The sequence below is a fragment of the Passer montanus genome, unplaced genomic scaffold (assembly GCF_014805655.1).
Source record: "Passer montanus isolate IOZ18808 unplaced genomic scaffold, ASM1480565v1 scaffold1, whole genome shotgun sequence".
Lineage (NCBI taxonomy): Eukaryota > Metazoa > Chordata > Aves > Passeriformes > Passeridae > Passer > Passer montanus.
The window spans coordinates 14490352-14512247 of record NW_024356504.1 but is presented as its reverse complement, the minus strand read 5'-3'; the positions used below and the strand labels follow the sequence as shown (position 1 = coordinate 14512247).

General features: G+C 41.2%; 1 protein-coding gene across 1 annotated transcript in view; it reads left to right on the top strand.

Annotated features, from left to right (window-relative positions):
- The first annotated feature begins 10814 nt into the window (after nt 1-10814).
- The window catches only part of XRCC5 (X-ray repair cross complementing 5), a 48825-nt gene continuing 37743 nt past the window's right edge, over nt 10815-21896 (top strand). Inside the window, exons 1-6 of the mRNA XM_039701189.1 lie at nt 10815-10854; nt 12671-12784; nt 13314-13497; nt 15128-15176; nt 16784-16906; nt 19560-19748. Coding sequence (XP_039557123.1) covers nt 10837-10854; nt 12671-12784; nt 13314-13497; nt 15128-15176; nt 16784-16906; nt 19560-19748 — 677 coding nt within the window. The 5' untranslated portion in view covers nt 10815-10836. The remainder of the gene's footprint in view (nt 10855-12670; nt 12785-13313; nt 13498-15127; nt 15177-16783; nt 16907-19559; nt 19749-21896) is intronic.

Below are 21896 nucleotides of genomic sequence, written 5' to 3'. Positions count from 1 at the left end.
CAGTTCTTCAAGGTGTCTAAATATTAAATGACACCTTTGCATCTCTCCCACATGGTCTTATTACAGCCCTACCCTCCTGCTGGTGCAGGGAAAACACTGCAAAAAAATCTTTCTTCTAAGAAGGAGAGATGGATATTCAGAGAACCCAAACAAAATTCCTAGCTGAGGGCTAGCACAGCTTCAGTAAAACAGCTCTTTGAGCCAAAAAGCTACTTGTAGGAAATTCCCTTAAACTGGAAGTGCAACAGCTGGAAATAGCAGGAAGGTGTTTTTGCTTTGATGCCTGCTGCAAACACAGCCAAGGGAACAGAATTCCTTATGTGGCAGATGTATGCTGGGGACTTCCAACCACTTCACCCCGTGAAGAACATAATGAAGGACACTCAGCTTCCTGTGAGATTGAGGTGGTGGGCCCAGAGAATTAGCTCATTAGCCTTTGCAGTTCTCACTTCTGAGGTGCAAGGTAATGATTTTATAAGATAATGGTTATCAGTGAGAGACTCCTATTGAAGATCTTTGCATCAGGCAAAGCACACCTGTGTGACTGCACCATGCATCTCACCAGGGAGAGGAGGTGCTAATTCTGCCTGCTGACTTACCCACCCCTTTCAGTTTCTTTGAGGACTGAAACAATAATAACATGAATGTGCTTTTATCCACAGTAAGTCCCTCGAATTCACCCTTCTAGTCCCTCCAGTGTGTGCTTTGAATCCTAAAACCAGGATCCTGCAATTCCTTGCTGAGATTATCAGCAGAGGTTGCACAATGGATCCTCATAACAACCCCGCACAGGTACATTTTAGAAGCTGCAACCAGTAGCTAAGAAAAGCCACTCCAATGTGTTCTTGAACATGCAATGACACTAGCATTACAGAGAGAAAATAAGGATGCACAGACCACAGCTCTGCACTGTGATGGACACAATTTGGCTCAACATTTATGCAATCCCTTTTTGTCCCAGGCAGTGAATTATCTATGGGATCAGTGCCCTCCCTGCTTCTTTCCAAGCATTTGGCAATGTGGAAGCAGTTGTATTAATGTGTTTCATCCCTAGACTAGTCCATGCACATTTATTCCCTGAATGGAAAAGGGAACTCAAAAGAAAAAAGAGAGGTTGAATCAAATTCAGAAGGGGCTAATCCACTTGAAAACACAACTTTTCAATTAATTTGGTGAATTAGAATAGACATTGTGTTTGCTTGTCTTAACTGCTAAAGCATGATTTCTCTTCCAACAGGCAGACACTTCATGATGAGGGAGGGCTTGTGGTTGTGTGTTAGGTCCAAGTAAATTACCAGGGGGTTCCAAAATCCTCAAAGCATCCTTCCACATAACAGGTGAAGTGTGATTGCATGCAAACAAGCAGTCCAGGGAAACGAGACTTGAGGGTCTGTCATGTATCACCCCCTGGTCTCCCAGTTCCATTAACTTCCAGTTCTCCTAATCTCATGTCATTACACGGTAGCTGAAGTCTGTCAGAATGCATTAAAATACAGAGAATGCCTGAGTCAGGCCAACAATGCATTTTTCCCTGTGTTAAAAAAATGCCCTTGCTTTTAGTGTGCTAAAACATAAAACCTTATTCCCAGAGTACAGCAGCTAAAATCCATTGTGGTTTGTATCCATTGAGATTAGATATGCCATGACCTGGAGTCCCTTACGATACAAATCTTGGATGTGATCTCCTTGTCTTAGGGTTCCTTTTCCCAGCCATTTCTTCCAGGTGCAAACACAAGATACAAAAGGATAACTACTGATTTTGATAGTATGTTCTGCCTGCAAATAGGATAAACCCCCCACCTCTCAGGCAACATGTTCCCCAGAGTATGGTTTATTACAAGTTCCTCCAGCAGTAATGTATATTAAGACAAATATATTTGAAGGTGCCTTAGACTATCTTCATATATATGCCAAATTCTTTCTGCTCCTACAGTGTTAAGGTAAGAGAATAAGAGAATCAATTATTTCTACTACAAAATACCAGCAAAATGGCTCATTAGGATATAACACAAATATAGCTTAATTTATTCTAGCCTGATTATCTGAATAACCTGCAGTTGTGATCCGAACACCCCAAATATCATAAATAAACTGAAAGGCTTTTATAGTGTCAGTGCTGGGCATGAATCCAACAGCTCCTGGGGTAGTCAGCCTAAGGAGAGCATGTATTTTATTCAGTCTTTCTTTCTAAAATACATTCTTGTCCTGAAGTATGGAAGTGTCAGTTTCTAATGATGTACTTAAATGTATTTGTAGTGAGATGCCCTTATAATTACAGGCAATTACTAGAATATCCTTCCATGATAATGGAGATTTTCCTTAAATCCATGGAAAAATGGCATGCAGAATTAATAAACACAAGCAATTTTAACCTCCATTAATTTATTCAAATGAGCTCCTCTGTGACCTAAGAAAGGGGCAGAAATAATTTGTAGTGTCTGCATGTAGTAAAGAAAAAAGTGAAATATTTAATGTAACGAGCAGTATACAAGGCACACATAGTGCCATTGCTAAATGGTGTCTCAGTTCTCCCTAAATATGTGTTGGTGGAGCTGCCTTCAGTGAGTCACAGTGATTACAGCACTGGCTTGTCTCTAATGCGATTAAACACCGCTGGAGCGATGGACTCCAGTATCGAAACAGGCTCCAAGGCAAAAGTTTCATGGCATGGTGGTGACTTCAGCCAGCCCCATGATTACAGCAGGATTGCTCTGAGGCTCCAGTTCTACCCTAAAACCAAGTCTGTTTTGATGGCTAAATTTGCCATTTATTTCAATAGAAAGTTATAAAAAAATTAAATGTCTGTCTTGAATGTGTAGTACAAAAAAACCTGCAGAAATCATTGTCATCTTGATGACTTCCTTCCAAGGAATTTCTGTGAAACAATAAAATAACTGACAGGGAAAACTTGAATTTATTCTTCCCCTTCCTCTACACTCACATATCTGCTAGTATAATGGGTTAGCATCAATTTACACAAATAGAAGCCAAACCTAATCCCTTCTTTCCTCTCAAATATAAGCTCCCTCCTTCACATTGCTGCTTCATCCCTCAAAGCTGTATTAACAGGAAACTCACAAGAATTAAAACATGACGTCCCCTCCTCAATGCTGCAATGTTCCATTTCGAAAGTGCAATTAAAGCAAATATTTTTCAAAAGATCTGAAATTTCATCCTTTCAGTCTGATTTAATCTGCTTCCAGGTGCAGGCAAACAGATAGAAATTTAAAATGGGATCGTCTCAGCTCAGAAAGAGCCTTATTTGGCAGCTGAAGATCCTCATCCCTTCCCACAGTTGAATGGATAAGGAAGAAAATCCTGTGCTGTGAGGATTAAATTAGATTATTAGCCAGCGCGTGTGCGTGTGTGCATGCAAACACGCACGATGCTGGTGAGGGCAGAATGAAACCAAAGGGGAGGATACTAAAGGCTTATCCTTGTGCATCTGCTAAGCAAATCCTTCATGCAGTGAGTTATCCCAGCTAGCTTGTCCTGAACAATGTGCTGCATGAAAGCGCTTTGCAGAGCCCCTGCAAACACAGCTGCATTGCTCATGGCTGCCAACAAAGGCACTGCACAGGCAGCGGTGTGGTACAGCCTGCCAAACAAAGAGCACGTGGAGAGCAAGATGGATGAGATCCTGCTTCTGCCACAACCCCATCTGAAACAGCAGCAACCACTTGGTACTTACTACCTCTTAATAAAACACTGGCTTTAACTTTTTTCCAAACACTATTTGATACTCTTTTGCTGGGCTGTTGCTTTCCCCAAAGCAAATAACCTGACATGATCTTTCTGGTCTTCTCCAGGAACCCAGGTGCTGTGGAGCTCAGTTGAGCCCAACTATTTCTATTTATTTTTAAGAAAACCAGACCCTACATAGGCAGATAATCCTATAAAATGTAATAAACAAATAATTTGTTGTAACAGATTTAACAAATAATCCAGAAAAATCTGCCAGAGTTGTTTCCATTGCAGACACATGTCTGGGGCTTTTCAGTTACTTAGCAGAGGGAAATATTTCTCCTCTCGTGATAGCAGGCATCACTGCCTGCAGAAATCCTTTGGCTAATCCACGGATTTAGAACTCGTGAAGCAATCCTAAACAGAAACACAGATTTTAGATGCAGGAAGAAATTTTTAAATCTACCTCCCCAAAAGGTGAAATGTAAGAGCATATGGGTTTTTTGCTGCTGTTATTGCCTATTTTCTGCCAGACTCGTGCAGAAATTCCTCTGCAGTTCGGCAGTGCTTGCTGGGTGAAGCTCCCTACTCCTGCGGGCTGCAGAGCTGCCTCTGCCGGTGTCTGGGATCACGTTGCCCTCCAGTGGCTGAACTGAAAAATGGGGATAAAAGACCACTGCAGTACTTCTCTCTGCTTTAGAAATGCATCCAGAGAGGTTTACATGCCATGACATTGCAATGGAAACAATAAGAATTTATGTCATGCTAATTTTTAATATATGAATATAAAATTAAACCTTTCCTCCCTTCCTGTTCCTTGTAGGTGTGCAATCTGGAACAATCTTCATCCTCTTCATGCTGCTCTTTCTCTGGTTTGCTAGGCTTATATAGTGAGCCATGGGAGAATGTTTAATGAGAAGCAAATACAGCATTTTAGTTTGTCCTCATATTTGAGAGTGTGATCAAACTCCATTTTCACAGATTGTGCAAAGGAATCTCTCAATAATACGTGCCACTGTAACATACAGGATCTCCTCAAAAATACTTTTGAATTTTGTTCACAAATGCCTGTGAGTGTTCAACATTTATTCAGATCTGACATATCTCAAACTGAGCACTAAGAAAATGTGATTCACACAACCAGTGCTTACTGGTGAGAGACTTGGTTCAAGTGATACCTAAATCAAATTATAGGCAATCTGCTGAACAAAACCAGAGTTTAATTCTTGAAGTGCCATTTAGTTACCATAATCATAAGAATTTCCTCTTTCTGTCTCCCGATTTTTGTAACAAATGAGGCAAGAGTCTCATGACTCCTTGAGTGCACAGCCCTAACTTTATCCCAATATGTATTGAAATAGACTATGACATTGTCAGACAAAAAGTAGCTGGTCCTGTCATTGAATCTGTATCACAGTGTAGAGAAATACTTGGTTAAGGTTGGAAAAGAAACTTTAATGTCAGAAATTCCTGTTATTTTGGAGCTGGACTTTTGCAACTTTAATGTTCTCTTTACTTACAGAGAAACAAATAAATAGAGAAAATAAAATTACATTAAATAGTCTCCTCCTGACAGTTACATGAGATTCAGCTGGGATGAAACCTTTGGACCCACAGCATATGCTTCTGCCTTTTGAGCTAATTAAATAATTGACAGCTGTGGAAAACTGTCCATTTACAAAGGTCATCTGCAATCAGGCAGCAACACAATTAACATCTGCAGCAAAGAGTGATTAGAGATAAAACAGGAAATGTCAGAGCTTTGCAGTGGAGATCTTTTCAAATCAGCTGAGCCAGGTGAATCCCATCCAAGGCAAATATAAAACTGGCCAAAGCAAGCTTTAATGATTTCCCTTGAAAGTCATGTGTGAGATTACAAATATAGCATCTACTTTGAAAAGGGATGAGACAGGGCAAAGGTGTCAGGGAGTTAGGGGCTCTCTGGGTTCTAGAGAGTGGAAAGTAGTGTAGCAAATAATTAAACTTTTAGTAGGTACTCAGAACATAATAAGTAAAAGGAAAACCAGGGGGATTTAAGGACAACTGTTGTTAAATTGTCCTCCCACCTTCCTTATTTTCTTTAGTGAGGCTTGGATGCTGTTTGAAATGAAATTCTCCTGAGCAGGCTGGGAAGCGTTGTGCATTTTAGTGCATGACAAAATAGCTGCAAAAGCAGGTGGAGTGATGTATCTGAAGCTGTGCCTAGTGGTTATTCCCAGGACTGGCCACCTTGGGCTGTGCAGTGTCCTTTTGTGACCTGGATGAAGACAAAATAGTTTGTATGACATCTGGAAATGTCACCAGAATAAGGGGGATGGTGAGCACCATGGCTGAGAAGATAAGAGCTAAAAAAAAAATTATTGTTGCAATTTCATAAATGGATTGAAAGAGGAAAGAAACCGGGATTCAACTTGTTAGACATATGTGCAGTTTAGTTCATTGGAAATAAAAACCAGCATGTGAAAGAACTACTGGATGGGCAGCAATTCTGCAGGACAGAACATGCAGGCTACAGAAGAGTGTGATTCTCAAGTGTGACTCCATGACAGTGTGGAAAAGGTAAAAAACAACATGGGGGGGGAAATGGGCTGTAAATACTGTTGGCCTGTGATTTCATGCTTTCTCTCTGTGGCATCTCTTGATAAGGCCTCTGCTGGTGTACAACAGCCAGGGGAAGGGGTGTTTTTCTGCTTGAGAAATGTGTAATCACTGCATAATCTGGAGAAGGGAAAGAGGAGGCTGTAAATTCAGCAGCTGGGGTGGGGGCAGTGACAAGAAAAAGTGACAGTGACATCCCTGTGGGAGACAAACTGCAAACATGGAGCCTGTGTCTCTCAGCTTCATGCTGAAGAATTTGAAGAGCTGCTTCCCCTCTGCAGTTCTATGGGATTAGGTATTTTGGGTGTGCTGCTTTGAAATAGTTTATCAGCTGTGATCCATCCATTTGACACTATTCAGGAGCCCCTGAACTGGAATGTGCCTGGCAGGACACACCCCGAGTTGATATACCCTCCTTACTCATTACGGGAATGTGCCTGGCAGGACACACCCCGAGTCATTACATCACTTTCCTATGTTTTTCTTTGGTGTTTTCAGGCAAGGTTGGATGGTGTGGTACCATCTTGGCTATTTTGCTGATTTTCCTACTGCAGTAATGATGTCTTTGTTTCCTAGGAGGCTCATTTCTTTGCATTGCATGAACTAAACTGAAAATGGACAAAGTAGGTAGACCAACAGATGAAAACTGTCAAACCCCCCAAAGGATTTCCAGAAGTTATTTTCCAGTTATTTTCTTTTATTAAAGGCACAGGTTTTAATGTGCCAAATGTTGTTGAGTCATGGACAGAGAACAAGCCCTGTGGACTTAGAGCTGAACCTCAAAGTCAAAGACCAGATTTGCTTTAGAGAGTGGATCTTTTGAAAACTTTTCCCTGCAGGTGTAGTCCACAGAAGCAACTAAGCAAACACTGTGAGTTAGGCTTGCATCCCATGGGAAAGGCCATAAGAAATCACTAATCACATAATAAATACTTGTATTAGTCTGCACCACAGTTTTGGCATGTGCTTTCAAGCAGGTGTTTGGAAAGACCTCTTGGGAGAAGACAACTACACACCTCACAAAGCCCAGCACGGGAGGATGCTAACACATGTGCTTCCAAGCTCTGCTTTGTTTTGGGTGCCAATTTCCCATCTACTTTGTCTTCCAGTCTGCTGCCAAGCTTGCACTCATGGAAATACAAAGCTGATTGGTGACACGGTGTGTTTGCCCTGCTTTGTTTATTTGTAGAAAATTCAGTTCATAATTCCTCAGTTTGCAGTCAGCACCCACTTTTATGTATCATCCCAGGCAAAGAATAGGTAATGATTGCAAAGTTAATTCTATTTTTCTGTAGAAAATTCTGCTTCATGTATCCATTTCAATGAAGCTATTGGGCTAGATCCCAGATGGTTGTGGTATTCATCTTTCCACCAGGCATTTATCCAAAGTTTTACCCTCTGAGTAAAGAGGGAGAAAGGCCAAGTCATCTTGCTACTTTTACATTTAAGTAATTTACATTTGCTCAGAGATGCCATAAGCAGCTGGGTCTCAGCTATAACTCTCTGGGTAATACATTCCTTCTTGTAAAAAAACTGGGAAGCCATTTTCCTTGCTGCCTTGTAAATGCACTGAGTGAAGTTAAGCACAAAGCAGACCATTCATTGCTGCTTCCCAAGAGTGTGTTTACTTAATCCAGGATTGGTCTGGGGAGGGGGAACGGGAATTAACCAAAGAAGGAATGAGCAGAGCAATGAGTGAGACCCTCACAGACACTGAGGTGGGACACACTTTGGTGTGAGTGAGATTACAGCTGATCACCCTGGATCCCGAGTCCTCTGAGATGTCACATATTTATTATTTATACCCAGAGACTGGCATTCTATATAATAGAAACAGACCATTAATCACAGGCCTTTTCTTTCCATGCTTTTACAAGCAAAGATCCTCAAATCTTCATCCAGGCTAACAAAGCCCCAGTGTCCCAGATGGAGCTGATTAGTCAGATTTGATGATTACCAATAAGGGAGCCCTGTTCAGACTTGCAAAGGAAAAGGGAAATGTGGATTCAGGTTTGTTTCAGGAATGATTAGTCAGTTTTCCTTTGAATGGTGGAAACAGCCCTGAAGAAATCTGGCAGCATGAAGGCGTGGCGTGGAAATGTTTGGGTTTGTTGTTTGTGTATTTTGCCAGAGAGCTAAAAGCCCCCAATTATGTCAGACTGAGAGCTAAAGGACAGAAATATCACAGATGGAGTTTCATTATTAAAGGTGTCTTTAGTTTTACTCAGACTTTGTAAGGAAATAGGATGCTGGTACCTGGGCTGGGCACACAAACCTCCTGCAATCAGAGGTTCCCAGTTCTGGATCAAATTGGGTTTCCCTAAGTAATGTTTGCAATTACAGCTGTAGCTGCAAGAACTTGGACCAAAGCCTGGGATTCAGCTTTCATGTCAAATCTAGGATTCAGAGAGAAGGGCTTTATGTCAATATTCTGTTCCAGCAGTCAGGGCTGAGTTTTTACTTTCCAACCCCAGCATAAAAATAAAATGTTAATTGATCATGATACCTTGCAAAATGCTTTTCTGCTGGCGTGTGAAAAGCTATTGCTGATGAAATTGATGAGTTCTTGTTTCTCTATTCTTTCCTCGTGTGTGTGCACATCTTCTGTCTTGTGCCTAGAATTCAAGCTATGTTGGAAATCAGCTGGAGTGGGGTTTGCCTAGTTGTGAGCCAAGGGAGGGCTTTTGGACTAAGATAACATCAGGAATAATAATAACGATAGCAAGCAGCCGGATTTCCTTGGCTGATTAATCTGAAATCTCCTTAGAGACATTCAGGAAGACAATGTAAGATTTTCTCTGGCAGTAGCTGACTGGGGTTTTTTGTCTACCAGTTTCCCCTAAAATGTTTGTCACATTGCCAAGCAGCTCTGTTCCTTTGATATGCAAAGTGCTTTGAAGAGAGAATCCCTCAATTACCTCTATTCCCAAAGCATGACAATGTAGTAAGGAGGGAAAGGGGATTTTTGTCTTCAGACATCAGTCAGTATAAAAAAGAAACACTTGTGTTTGTAGGGTCGTCTTCAAGTACAAGATTTTTGAAGTGTTCGTGTAAGATTTACTCTTTTGTAGCTATACTAGTATCCCCACATCGAGCTCTGTTTTGAGAATAGTTACAGATAATATGTGGGTTTTGAGATATGCCTAGAAGTGAAAGACACTGGTAATGACATCCTCAAAGGATACAGGGAAGGTATTGCAGAACAAGAAGTATTAAATACATGTGATGCAATACTTGCCTTCTCATACATCTCTAATGATTTAATAACCAGTGGCACCAAGATATACCTGATATAGCATCTGTTTTATTAGAGCTTCTTAAAATCATTGGGTTCCAGTTTGAAAAAACAGCCTGGATGTAGTGTGGTTCAGAAGTTCTCTCTGTTGTTAATGGTGGGAGAAAGCTAGTGTTGTGCCAGTGTTTAATGGAACAGTCCTGACAGAATGCAACTTTTGGGATGCTCAGACAGCTGCAATCCCTGTCCCAGTGGTGAAGGGGAATGACTGCTCTCCAGCAGGCTGTGTCCTGTGGGACTCTGAGGTGCCATGAAGAGGAGGCTGGGGAGCCCTGGAGCCACCCCCTCTGGGGTGATGTGCTGGCTTTGGCTGGGATAGAGCTCATTTTCTCCGCACCAGTTGGTATGGGGATGTGTTTTGGGTTTGTGCTGAATGGGGTTGGTAATACAGAGATGTTTTTGGTATTTCCGAGCAGAGCTTACAGAGCTAAGGCCTTTTCTGCTTTTTGTATGGCCACGTTGGCAAGAGAGTGGGGGTGACACAGCTGGGACAGGTGACCGCAGCTGACCAAAGGGGTACTCCAGACCGTATAACATGATAGTATATAAAGGGGAGGAAGAGGGGCTGTTGGGAGGGATGGAGTGTGGATATTTGGAGCCTTCCCAAGCCACCATTAGATGTGCTGGGGTGCTGCTCTCCTGGAGGTGGCTGAGCACTTGCCTGCCCTGGGGAAGCAGTGAATTCATGCCTTGGTTTGCTTTGCTGGTGTGCATGGCTCTTGCTTTTCTTGCTACACTGTTGTTACCTCAACCCACGAGTTTTCCAGCTTTAACCCTTGTGACTGTCTCTCCAGTGCTGCTGTGGGGAACAAGTGGGTGCCTGTGGGGCTGGGCTGACAGCCGGGGTTACATCGGGATGGGGGAACCGGGAGGTGCTCCAGGGCAGGGCAGAAGAGCCCCTGGCACCTGCCTCTCCTCAGGGACCCCATCCAGCTACGTCGGGCTCGTCCCGGGCTGCGCTCCGCTCCAGCCGCGGCCAAAATGACAGCCACGCCTGCGAGATGCGGCACTTGGAGGGAGGGCTGCGGCGAGCCCTGAGGAGGAAGATGCGGGGGCACCCGACATCTCCCTTCCCTCTCCATAGCCCGGCCGTGCCCACCTCAGCTTCCCCTCAGCCCGTCCCGAGCCGGCACCGGGAGCGGCCCCGCCCGAGCCCCCCCTCCGCCGCTAGGCGGCGCTGCCCCCGCCGCGGAACGCGAGGCGCCGCCGCCGTGTTCCCGGCGGGACGCGGGGCGGGCGCGGGCGGAGCGCTGAGCGCGATGGCGGCGGGCGGCAAGGTGAGGGCGGGGGCCGGGGCTCCCCGGGCGGCGTGTCCCGGGTCTACCCTCACGCACCCGGGCTGGCCGCCCAGCCGCCGCCGGTGCAAAGCCGAATAGCTGAGAGGGAATCGGTGTTCCTGCTCTAGAGCACTGTGCATCTCCCGCAGCAGCAGCAGCTACTGGCATTGCTGTTGCTAGAGTAATGGTAGAACTGGTTTTGCTCTGTTGAAAGTGCAGTCTGTGTGTGGTGCGTTTAAGGGAACTTATTGGTGAAAGCTGTGTTCAGGTCTCCTGTGATACAGGGGAGTTGAGTAAAGGCTTTAAGCGCAGCTTTATCTGCGCTGCTGTAGCCCTCTCTGCCTTTGCTTTGTTGTAGCGGCTTCAGCGCCCAGGGGCCGGAGATGAAGGCAGGCGCGTTCCGTATCGCCCTTACCAGCCCTTGAGCAGCAGGCTGCTGTGGCTCAGGTGTGACGGTGCTGTCCTGGTCACAGGCCACAGCTTCGGGCCAGTGTCGCCCAGGACCCTGCACCCGCTTCTCTGCCGTCTGTGAAGAGAATTTTACCCTTCTGGACACAGGATGGATTTGGCTGCCAGCCGCTGTGTGTTTTCAGGGAGCACAGCACCAAGCCGAGGGTCTGCAGCTGCTGCTGTGGTAGATACAGCAATTCCTCAGGCTGGAGTGGGCACTGACTGGGCTCTTGTGAGAGCACAGTGCAGCCTCTGGAAGTGCCTCTGCTCCTCTCTGAGCTTCTGCAGACCTGGCTGACTCAGGCACTTATTCCCAGCTCCCAGGCAAGCCTGGTGCAGGCAGGGTGAGGAGTAGAGTGCTGAGACTGAGTGTAACCTGCTTGTGGAGCTCTGCTGCTCAGCAGGTACTTGGAGTTGCTTGCAAGGCCATATTCAGGTCTTAGAGCAACAACTTTTCTCGCTGTTCATCCACTTTACTCTGTAGAATCTACATCTTCTGTCACTTGACAGACTTAGGATCATTGCTCACATCCTTTTGTCAGCTTAATTTCTTCTGGAATTGGATATATTTTGTATTTTAAAACAAGTCATCTGGCTCTAGCCTAGATAATACCTGACTTTCCTGTGTTCTGGCAAACAGGTTTTTTTCAGTCAGTGTAATTTAGTCTAATGGTAGCCCATCAAGCAAGGTTTTGATGTATATTTAGGGAACTTTGGTTTAATCCATGAGAATGAATTTGAGCTGGCCTTGGACATGCAGGGCCTCATTTTGCTGAATGCCTCTTGCAACTACCTTCATCTGGATGATTAATCAAGATAAGGGAAGTTTGTGAAACAACTTTAGAGGAACTTAGAGTGAAATGAGAAATTACAAAAAACAATTTTATGTAATTCTAGTGTATAAATCAATTCACGGGCAGACTTGGGCAGTGTTTTGTATAATCAGCTAAAGAGGTGATCAGAAATGCAAATGTATAGATTTAATATGAGGGATTTAAGCCCCTAAATTGAAATTGGAATTCATCCTTCCAATTGTCAACTAAAATATCTGTTTAATTTTCTGGTGCAGAAGAGCCCTTAGATCCCTAATACATTCATGGGATTGTGTAGAAATTACATGCCCTTTACAGGTTATTGTGTAAAAGGATTTTTTGTATATTTCACTGAAATGTCTGGAACATGGTACAGGATGAAATTGTTTTGCTTTCAGGACAGTTATACCAGTTCTGTCTTCTACCATTGTCTCTTATTAACAGTTAGTGTAAAACAAAACACTTGTAATGGAGTTTGATTTTTAGGTTCTGTATGTACCCTTTTAAGTAATTGTGCTTGTATTTTATTTTTTATTCTCATTCATTCTTTCCAGGTGGCAACAGTGCTGTGCCTGGATGTAGGCCTTACAATGAGCAGCTCTTCCCCTGGTGAAGAGTCTTCACTTGAGCAAGCCAAGAAGATTATGACAAAGTTTGTGCAGCGACAGGTGTGTGTGACTTCATAAGTGTTAAAAACATCTGTGAAACATTTTCCTCATTTTCTGATAATTGAAATAAATGAGGAATGAGTGAGAATTAGTCTCTGTTTATGCAGGAGTGCCAGGGCTCTCTGTTTCAGCTGTATTTTTTGTGCATGAGATGTGTCAGTTGGGTTGGTCACCCTTTTTCTTCAGGGCAGCAGAAACTTTAGGGAAAAGAATTGCTTTTCTCTTTCTCTAAAATATTTCAACACTTACTAATTGCCACGCAGAAGACTCATTTTGAGGACTGAATCAACCAACTTGACTTGTTTTATCCCAGATAGCCTCTTGTAAATTTGTTAGTTTAATCATGTCTAACTTTGTGGTCTCACTGTAAGTTTACATTTTGAGAGGATAGCACCGAATAAGTAAAAATCAGTAAATCCATTGTAATTGATGCTTCAGAATAAGTTCAGCTTGCTCTAATCTGCCTAACATAGTTGTGTATGAATCTACCTGTGTTTTTATACCTTTTTTGTGTTCTCTGTATCTGCAGGTTTTTGCTGAGAGTAAAGATGAAGTCGCTGTAGTTCTGTTTGGCACTAATGGCACTAGAAATGGCCTTGCCAGTGAGGATCAATACCAAAACATTACTGTACATAGATCACTAATGCTGCCAGATTTTGATCTGCTGGAAGACATTCAAAGTGTGATTAAAGCAGGCTCTAAACAAGCAGACTGTATCCTTTTACTGAAGAGCACTTCTTGAGCTGATTCAGCTACGTAGGAGACAGGAAGTCAGTGTTGCAAATTTGGGCTCAGCTTCCCAAGTTTTAACTACTATCCGAGTTGAGCTAATTTGTGGTTGTAAGTTTGTCCAAAAGCAGGCTTAGCTGCTTTTTGACGTTCTTTTAGGCTAACAGATGTAGCCTTGGCCTTAAAAAGAATCATTGCTGTTATGAAGTGTTCTGTTAATTAGAGAGAACAAAGATAGTAATATAATTTTAGGCTTCAAATAAGGCATGTATTTTTAAAATAGCATTACAGAACTTGGTTTATGCTTTTTAATAAAAATGTTGTTTATGAAGTAAGTCAGCAGAAGTTCCAGAAACCAGGCTGTCGTGATTTCAGCCCAGCTGGCAACTCAGCCTCACACAGCTACTTGCTCATTCCCCCACCAGTTGGATGGGGAGAGAACTGGAAGGGTAAAAGGGAGAAAACTTGTGAGATAAAGACAAGTTAATAGGGAAGTTACAAGCTGTGCACACAAGCAGGGCAAAACAAAGAATTATTCACTGCTCCCCCAGGGCAGGAAGGTGTTCAGTCATCTCCAGGAGAGCAGGGCTCCATCAGACTGAACAGTTACCTGGGAAGACCAACACAGGAGCTCTGAATATACCCCCTTGCTGCTTCTTCCTGCCAGTGTTACGTGTTGAGTGTGATGCCAGGCTGTGGGATATCCCATTGGTCAGTCGGGACCAGCTGTCCCTGCTGTGTCTCCTCCCAGCCTCCTCACTGGCAGGGTGGTCCAAGAACCAGAAAAGGCCTTGGCTCTTGCAAGCACTGCTCACCAACAACTACAACATCCCTATATTAATATCACTGTTTCCAGCACAATTTCAAGACACAGCCCCGTGTGAGCTCCTGTGAAGAAAACTGTCTCTACTCCAGAGAAAGCAGAATAGAAGTTTACCAGATTGATTTATTTATAAAGTATTTCTAACATTGCCAAATATTACTCCCTGGTCTGAATGACATTCATGTTTGAATGTGTTCTGCTCTTAGTTACATGTAAGGTGAAGAGTTTAAAAGGGTGATCTACATAGTGTTCCTTCATGTGTTTCATTTACATTCAGTTCAGTTTCCTGTGTTCTCTCTCTGGCCCTAAAACGATTCCTGTGAGCTGTGTCCAGACAGTCAGAGATGTTTCAGATGGAAACTCAGCTGGCTCACACATCCCAATGGACATTGTGATGAGGAAGAAATTAAAAGCTTGTCAGATGCAGGTGGTTCAAAGAAAAACTTGCATGAAAAAATTATATGTATTGAATTTTTGTTGGTGGATTCAGATTAACATTCTAAAAGTTTGATTGCTTCTTCATGGACTTCAGCCTCTCATTGACAATTGAGAGGCTGGGATGTGAAGTAGTCTTTTTAGTGTTCCATTGGGTAAGTGGGACAGGGACAAGATCACAATACACACAAGTTGTATAGGAACCTCTTGCACATCAGTTATTTGAAAAGTCTTTATCTCAAAAGAGTATTTCTTAACTAAAATGCATGTTTGTCAGTCTTTGAGAGGGAGTGAAAATGTAAAATTGTTTTATATGAGAAACACTATATTCTGAGATTTTTCTTAATTTTGCTTAGTTTTGGATGCTATTATTGTGTGTATGGACTTGCTTCAGAAGCAGACAATGTGAGTATGTAACCTGAGGGCTTATACAAAAGTCTGATTTTGCACTGATGTTTTCTTGTCAGTCTTGTATTTACTGTATGTAAAGTAGGAAGTGCTTTATGAGGGCTTATACAAAAGTCTGATTTTGCACTGATGTTTTCTTGTCAGTCTTGTATGTAAAGTGGGAAGTGCTTTATGAAAAAAACCCAAGCAAACATTAAAGATAAACAGGACACTACAGCCAAAGAATCCTGATGAGACATTTGACTTGCCCAGACAACTGGAGAGCTTTCTGAGGCAACTGGAATCTCTGTAGTGAAGCCATGAGAGTGTTAGTGCCATTATAGAAGGCAAAAAGCCTTCCCTTGCTGTCACATGCTTTGTGTTCTGCTTTCAAAAACTGTTAATCTGGATGCTAAAATGCTTAGGAAAGGGCTACTGAATTTAAACATGATGGCACATTTTAGAAAGAAAAAAGAAAACAGAACTAGAAAGGTGAATTTGTTAAGCCTAGAAATTTAAAGGCTGTTGGAGATGAAGTAGCTGTTGGTAAATCTGCAGGCTGTGGGAAATAAAGGTGCAATAGGAATAAACACTCTTTAAGCTGAGAAAAAATGTTGACATCAGTGTTACAAAGTTATCAGTGAATGTAGTTAGGCTGGCAAGGTGTTTCTAACACTCAACTAGTGGTGCAGGAAAAGGAAGGTAATTGCATTTCCTTTCAAACCAGAGTTTGATCATGTTTCTAAAAAGGTTATATGATCTAACTGTGAGTGCAGAAGACTGGACTTGGTGATGCAATTTATATTTTTATGAATAAAGTCTAATCAATGTGGAAAGCTGTATCCCTTTATTGGTTAAAACTGTGTTGTGAATGAAAATTACTGTATTTATGGCATGATAGTCCTGAATAGTTGTGGAACACTGGATTTTGTTGTAGCCTGTATACACCAATACACCAACCCCTTTGATATGGAGTTTTCCTTCCTTTGAGAAAATACTAGAGGGTAAAATCTCAAGAAAATCCCTCTTATGTTTGATTATCCAGATCAAAACTGTGCCAGTTCAACTGAATTTTATTCTGTCATTGGCTAGTCTTCCTGATCTGTATTGTTACTACTTCTTAGTATATTAAGTAGTCTTGAAAGTCCATCTTCTCCAATGAATCTACTGAATTAGATTACTAAAATGGAACCCCCACCAGCAACAGTAATTTAAAATGCATTTTCACAAGAACAGACTTACAGTTGCAAAGGAAATAACCAGTGTAATCCATAAACAGCCTAACATATTTTATTAGCATTTTATCCACGTTGATGAAAATTGGCAGACTTCCATTCATTTAGGTGTAGTTAGTGATTTATACACTCACAGGGCTAGAATCCTCAATTTTAGGGTAGGAGGGAGAAAGGGGAATCATAAAGATAAACACTTAGGATGAATAGTATAACCTATGATATAACAACTTCTACCAAATAGGTTTATTTGCTTTATTTCATTTTACAAGTATATTTCTTTGGTAAATGTAATTACAAATATATTACTTTTGTTATTATTTTGTAAGGAAATAATTTTAAAATAACCTTATAGTATTTTTAATATGTATAAATGTTTTTCTCTATTTTAAGAGGAAAGAAATGTGAGAAGAGACACATTGAACTGTTTACAGACCTTAATAGTCCTGTCAGTGAGGATCAGCTGGGAATTATCATTGCTAACTTGAAGAAAACAGGAACTTCTCTTCAGTTTTTGTAAGTATGAAAATGGCTGTTATGTATTGTGCCATCTTTTAAAGGAAAATTATTCTTTCTTAATAATTATCTTGAAATAGCTGGTGATCTGCTGGAGTATGGTCTCTTCAGAGGTGTACAAAGTAATATGATTATTGTAAGTATTTCTGTCAGTTATATGTACTTTGAGTTCCACTGATGAGCCAAGTTCCCTTGGTTAAATAATGTGCAAATAAATTAAGATGATGGCTTCTTCTCCACTTGAGCTTATAGCTTAGAGCCAAAGTGTAAAATGGGAGACAAAAGAAAAATATAAGCAGAGAATTAGGAAGCAATAAGCTAAAAATAGCCTCAGAAACAGTGATTTTGTCAGCCTAGATCATTTTAGGTAAGGACATCACTGGGAAGAAATAATGATGTAGTGTTGCAGATGTTAATAGCTTGATTCTGGTGTCAGTAGAGGAGCAGGTTTAAAGAGGACGGTTGTATTCACAGTGATGGGCTTGGAAGAGTGAAGCAATGTCTTCAGTGTTCAAACAGGAATCCCTTGATTGTCATGCTGTAGATATAAGCACTGATCCAATGGAAGCTGTTGGCCTTCTAGAGGAGTTTATTTAAAAGCCATTTATTTAAAAATGTTGTGGCTGATTATAATAAATACTTTCACAGGAGAAAGTTAAAGCTCTGGTTTTACTTCTGACCATGTGCTTTTACCTAGATGCAGCATTCTGTAATGTAACAATGTTGTGAACTTAATAATGAATTCATTTGAGCCATTAGCCAACCCATCTGGAAGATAAAAGAGGGGTTAGGAAGGAAAATGTCACTGAAAATCATGGTCTGATCCTTCACAAAACATCTTTGCTTTTGCTTAGGGGAGGCTGGATGCAGAACTATCGGGTTCTGTCTACACAGGAAAAACAGTTACCCTTCCAATGTGACGTGCCCCTCCTGGCTTATCTGAGCTGTTGCTGGCACTGGAGGCAGTAGAGGTGCATCACCATGAATCTGAGTACCTCTGCCAGTCAGAGTACATCTTTTGGAGCCCTGCTATTCAGCCGCTGCTCCCTTGTCTGTGAAGCAGAAAAGAAATGTTGCTGTTTCAGCATTGGTTTCAGGTTTGCATCCTGTCTCCCAGCCACAGGAGCAAAAGATTATTTGATTTTTACTTGCACAAATGTAAAACACTTGTTTAAAAAAATTTCTTGCTAAACCTTTTGTTATAACTTATGCTTCTATCTCTTATGCCCTGATCATAGACTAGGTTGTAACTTGCAGCAGAGAGTTGGTTTTCCTCCCTGTTTCCAGGTGCCAAGCACATGCTGAGCACTGTGTAGTGCTGGGTATTACGTACTTCTCATCACAGTAGTCTCTGGGTATTGTATAGTGAATGTAGCCTAACTTTACCTATCAGAGGTTTGAAGCTTTTTGGTGTTGCCATATCAGCTTAAAAATACAATTTCTATATTTTGTCAGTGGAATCTGCTTCCTAAAAAGGTATCACTTTGTTGAAGCTTGATCTTTAATTTTACTGTATGTGACACTGTTGTGCATAATGTAAACTCTGCTTATTGTCTGTTGCTTCATGGATAAGTTTAGTGAGGACTAATGAGGTGGAAGTATGGTAGAGACATGTAGGCTGCTTTTTAGGAAACATAATACAATGCTAAAATTATTTCACTTTGTAGACATGTGGTAAAAGGTATCATGTGGTTCATTCAGAACTGGATCAGATGAAAAATCTGCAGGTGTTTTCTGAGGCACAGAGGTGAGGATCTTGCACATCTTTCTCTACTGTGTTATACTTAGTTAACACTCTTGTATTTTGAAGAGCAGCAAAATCATTTTATCTATAACCCCTGGCTAGATTTTAAAATCTGAATCATGAAGTGCAGAAAAAATGTGTTATCTTCAGTCAGACATTCACCCAGCATTGTAAGCTATTAGAATCTCAAAGAATAACATTTGTTCCAGAAATACCTAATAGCTCCATGCAGAGAATGTCCTGCTTGCTGGCATTTGGAGCTGATACAGAGTCACAGGCCTGGAACAGCCTTTAACAAGTCATCTGGAGCAATCCTCTGCTTCAGACTGGGTCAGGTGATGTCTGTCATTGCTGAGCAGTGTTTGTCTAACCTTCTGATAAAGATTTGCAGTGATGGAGACTCTTCTCTCTCCTCAGGCAGTTGGTTTTTGAGATTATAGTTTGAAATGCCTTTATCAGGTTTTTGACTATCTGACCTGACTCCATGATGTGGTTGGAGTGCAGGTAGAATACAAAGAACTGATTGTTTCCTACTTCTCTGCAACAGCTTTTTTTGTTTAAGGCTGCCTTGCCCTCTAATTCCCTTCTCTACGAGCTTTATTTTGTTCAATCTTTTAATGGATCTTGCTTTTTAATCAGCATTGACTTTACTGTCTAATCTATTCCTGTATGTGGATGTCTTTATTGATGCACAATACCCAGAACTGGTGCATTGCTCTGGTCAAGATGTTACCAGGGCCAAGTAGACTTGAAATACTGCTTAATTTGTTTTGCAAGTCCTTTGGCTCTTTATACATCTGTCTGCAGCTAGATAGAAATCGTTGATCCTGAGAACATTTTTGTTTTGTTTTGCTTGGTTCTTTTAATAAGGAAGAAAGTCAAACTAACTGCTTCGTCTTTTGTTCTTAGTCTGCCATTCCCAGTGAGTGTTGATGATGGAAGTGGAGATACAAGTGCCAGTGTACATGCTCATATGCACAGAAACTCTTCTCCAATAAAGGGTTTAACTGAACAACAAAAGCAAGGTGTTGACGTGGTGAGGAAGCTCATGTATACTTTGGATGAAGAAGGAGGGCTGGAAGAAATTTATACTTTCAGGTAAATTTGGCTAGTCCTGGTTATTGTACTATAGATGCACTCACTGATTTCTTCTGCAAAAGATGAAGTTAAGTAATCAGGAATCAGAAGTCAGTGAATTTTATGACTTACTGTACCCTCAATCCCCTTCATACAGCTTCTTCAGTGGCTTTAGAATAAGTAAAAGAGTGTAGAGATTTGAGGGGAAAGTTAATTATCTGTATTTAAATAAAAAAACAGTTTTCTTCCATCTTTAGGGTTGGAGGATTTTGGAGGGAACATTTCTGTAAATGTAATTTCAAAAACGTTTTACAAAGAGATGTAATTTGTGACATAGTTCAGCTTGAATATCTGCATTTAATGGTAGCCTTTGCTCCTTGGTTGCTGACTACTTTTAGCTCTCTAGTTTGATAAACTCCCACGAATTCTTTGAGTAAATGTTGTTTGTTGAATCCTTCTCCTTAATCACAGTCTACAGTGCCACTGTGACAAACAATATATTTTTTTATTTTTTATTTTTCTTGCATTAGGAATGCAAGAATTTAAAGATGATTTTTCACTTCTTGTTTTCCCTATGAAAGAATAAAAGTTTGTGTATCTCTTGAAAACTGTACCTAATGATATGTCCAAGACTTTTCTACATAGGTGTTGTCTTAGTTGGGAAACAGGCAAAATGCACCTGCGTGCCTTATCATAGACTGAAGTTACTGTCTCAGTAGTTCTGTTCTACAATTACAAAAAGTGATCTTTTAGACAATATGATTTTCAGGAAGCTTAGCAGACTACAGCTGTAATGTCATTATCAAAGGTAATTTTTAGATGAGGGTTGTCCCTGTAGGTTTGTATGCTGTAATTCATCAGTTTATTTGTGGGATTTCCTTCCTTCCATCCCCCCAGCTCAGCTGGTCAGCTTTGCACCTCAGCAGCCAGAGGAGCTGCTCCTTGAGCATTACTGTGCATTAGTGAAAAGAGATGTGTCACTGTGTCTGTGTTCTGTACTAGTCAACAGAGCAGTCTGAGTCTCTAGAAAAAAGCAGGCTTTGTCCCTGCTTCAAAGACTGCACAGAAAAGCAGAATCTTTCCTGGCCCATTTATCCTTTAGGATAATCCATATGCATGAACCTACCATGCGGCTTGGCCTCTTTATACTTTTTTTATCACAGACTCTTGCTACTTTACAAGCTGTCTTTGTGCCATACTTTCAGGGGAAATCCAAAATCTCAGGATAAATAGGCATTTGGCTAGTAGATTAAAGCTTTAGTTGGAAAAGTTGTTTAAGAGTATGTGAGGTTTGAGATGCAATTAAGTTGCTTATCAAGCTTTAAGAAGTCAGCTTTGCAAATCTGTCATGATAATTGGCCAACGCAGATACACTCTCCATTTTCCTAGATTAATTATTCCTGCTGGTAAAAATATTTCAACTCTTGTAAAAATAAATTAGCCATGCCAGGAGTGACTGAGGAGGTTTTGTTGTGATTTTCTTTTTTGTTATGATACTTGGCCTATTAGACAGGAGGTACTTCTGCTGCCTCTGGGTTTTGGAGGAAGGGGTTGCAGAGCAGAGGAGAAAGGTTGTGTTCATAAAATACAAGCTGAAATGTACGTTTGCAAGGTTTAATTGACTGGGTCATCTTTAATTACAGGCAGCATTTTTCTTCTGTAAATATAAAGGACCGAGATAATAAATTGAGCTTAAATTACATTTTTTGGCATTTGGCACTTGTATTTGATTTTTGTACTCCTCCCTGAATGTATGTGTTGCAGTACTCCTAATGAGGTAGTACCATGTTCTTTTTTAGAATACTGTATTGATGTCTTTATTGCTAGCAAAAAAAAATCTTCCTTTCCCTAAGGAAAAAAACCCACAACAAAACTAAAAGAGAAATCCACTGTTTATCTCATATTAAAATCCCAGTGGTTTTTTGCCTTTCATTGTGCTTTTAGAATTTAAAAACAACCCAACCCTGTTTGTACTAGGAAACCTGAAAAGTAGAATGCCAAGTGGAATTCTCTACTGATCATTTTAGGAATTGATCTTGATTTCTGCCAGACAAGTTCTTTAATCAAGAGAATGGTGAATTCCAGGTTTTATCATAATGCAAAAAAGAGTAGTTCAACTTTGTTTTCTTTGCTTTATCATGCAATAAAAGAAAAAAAAATGAGCTTTCT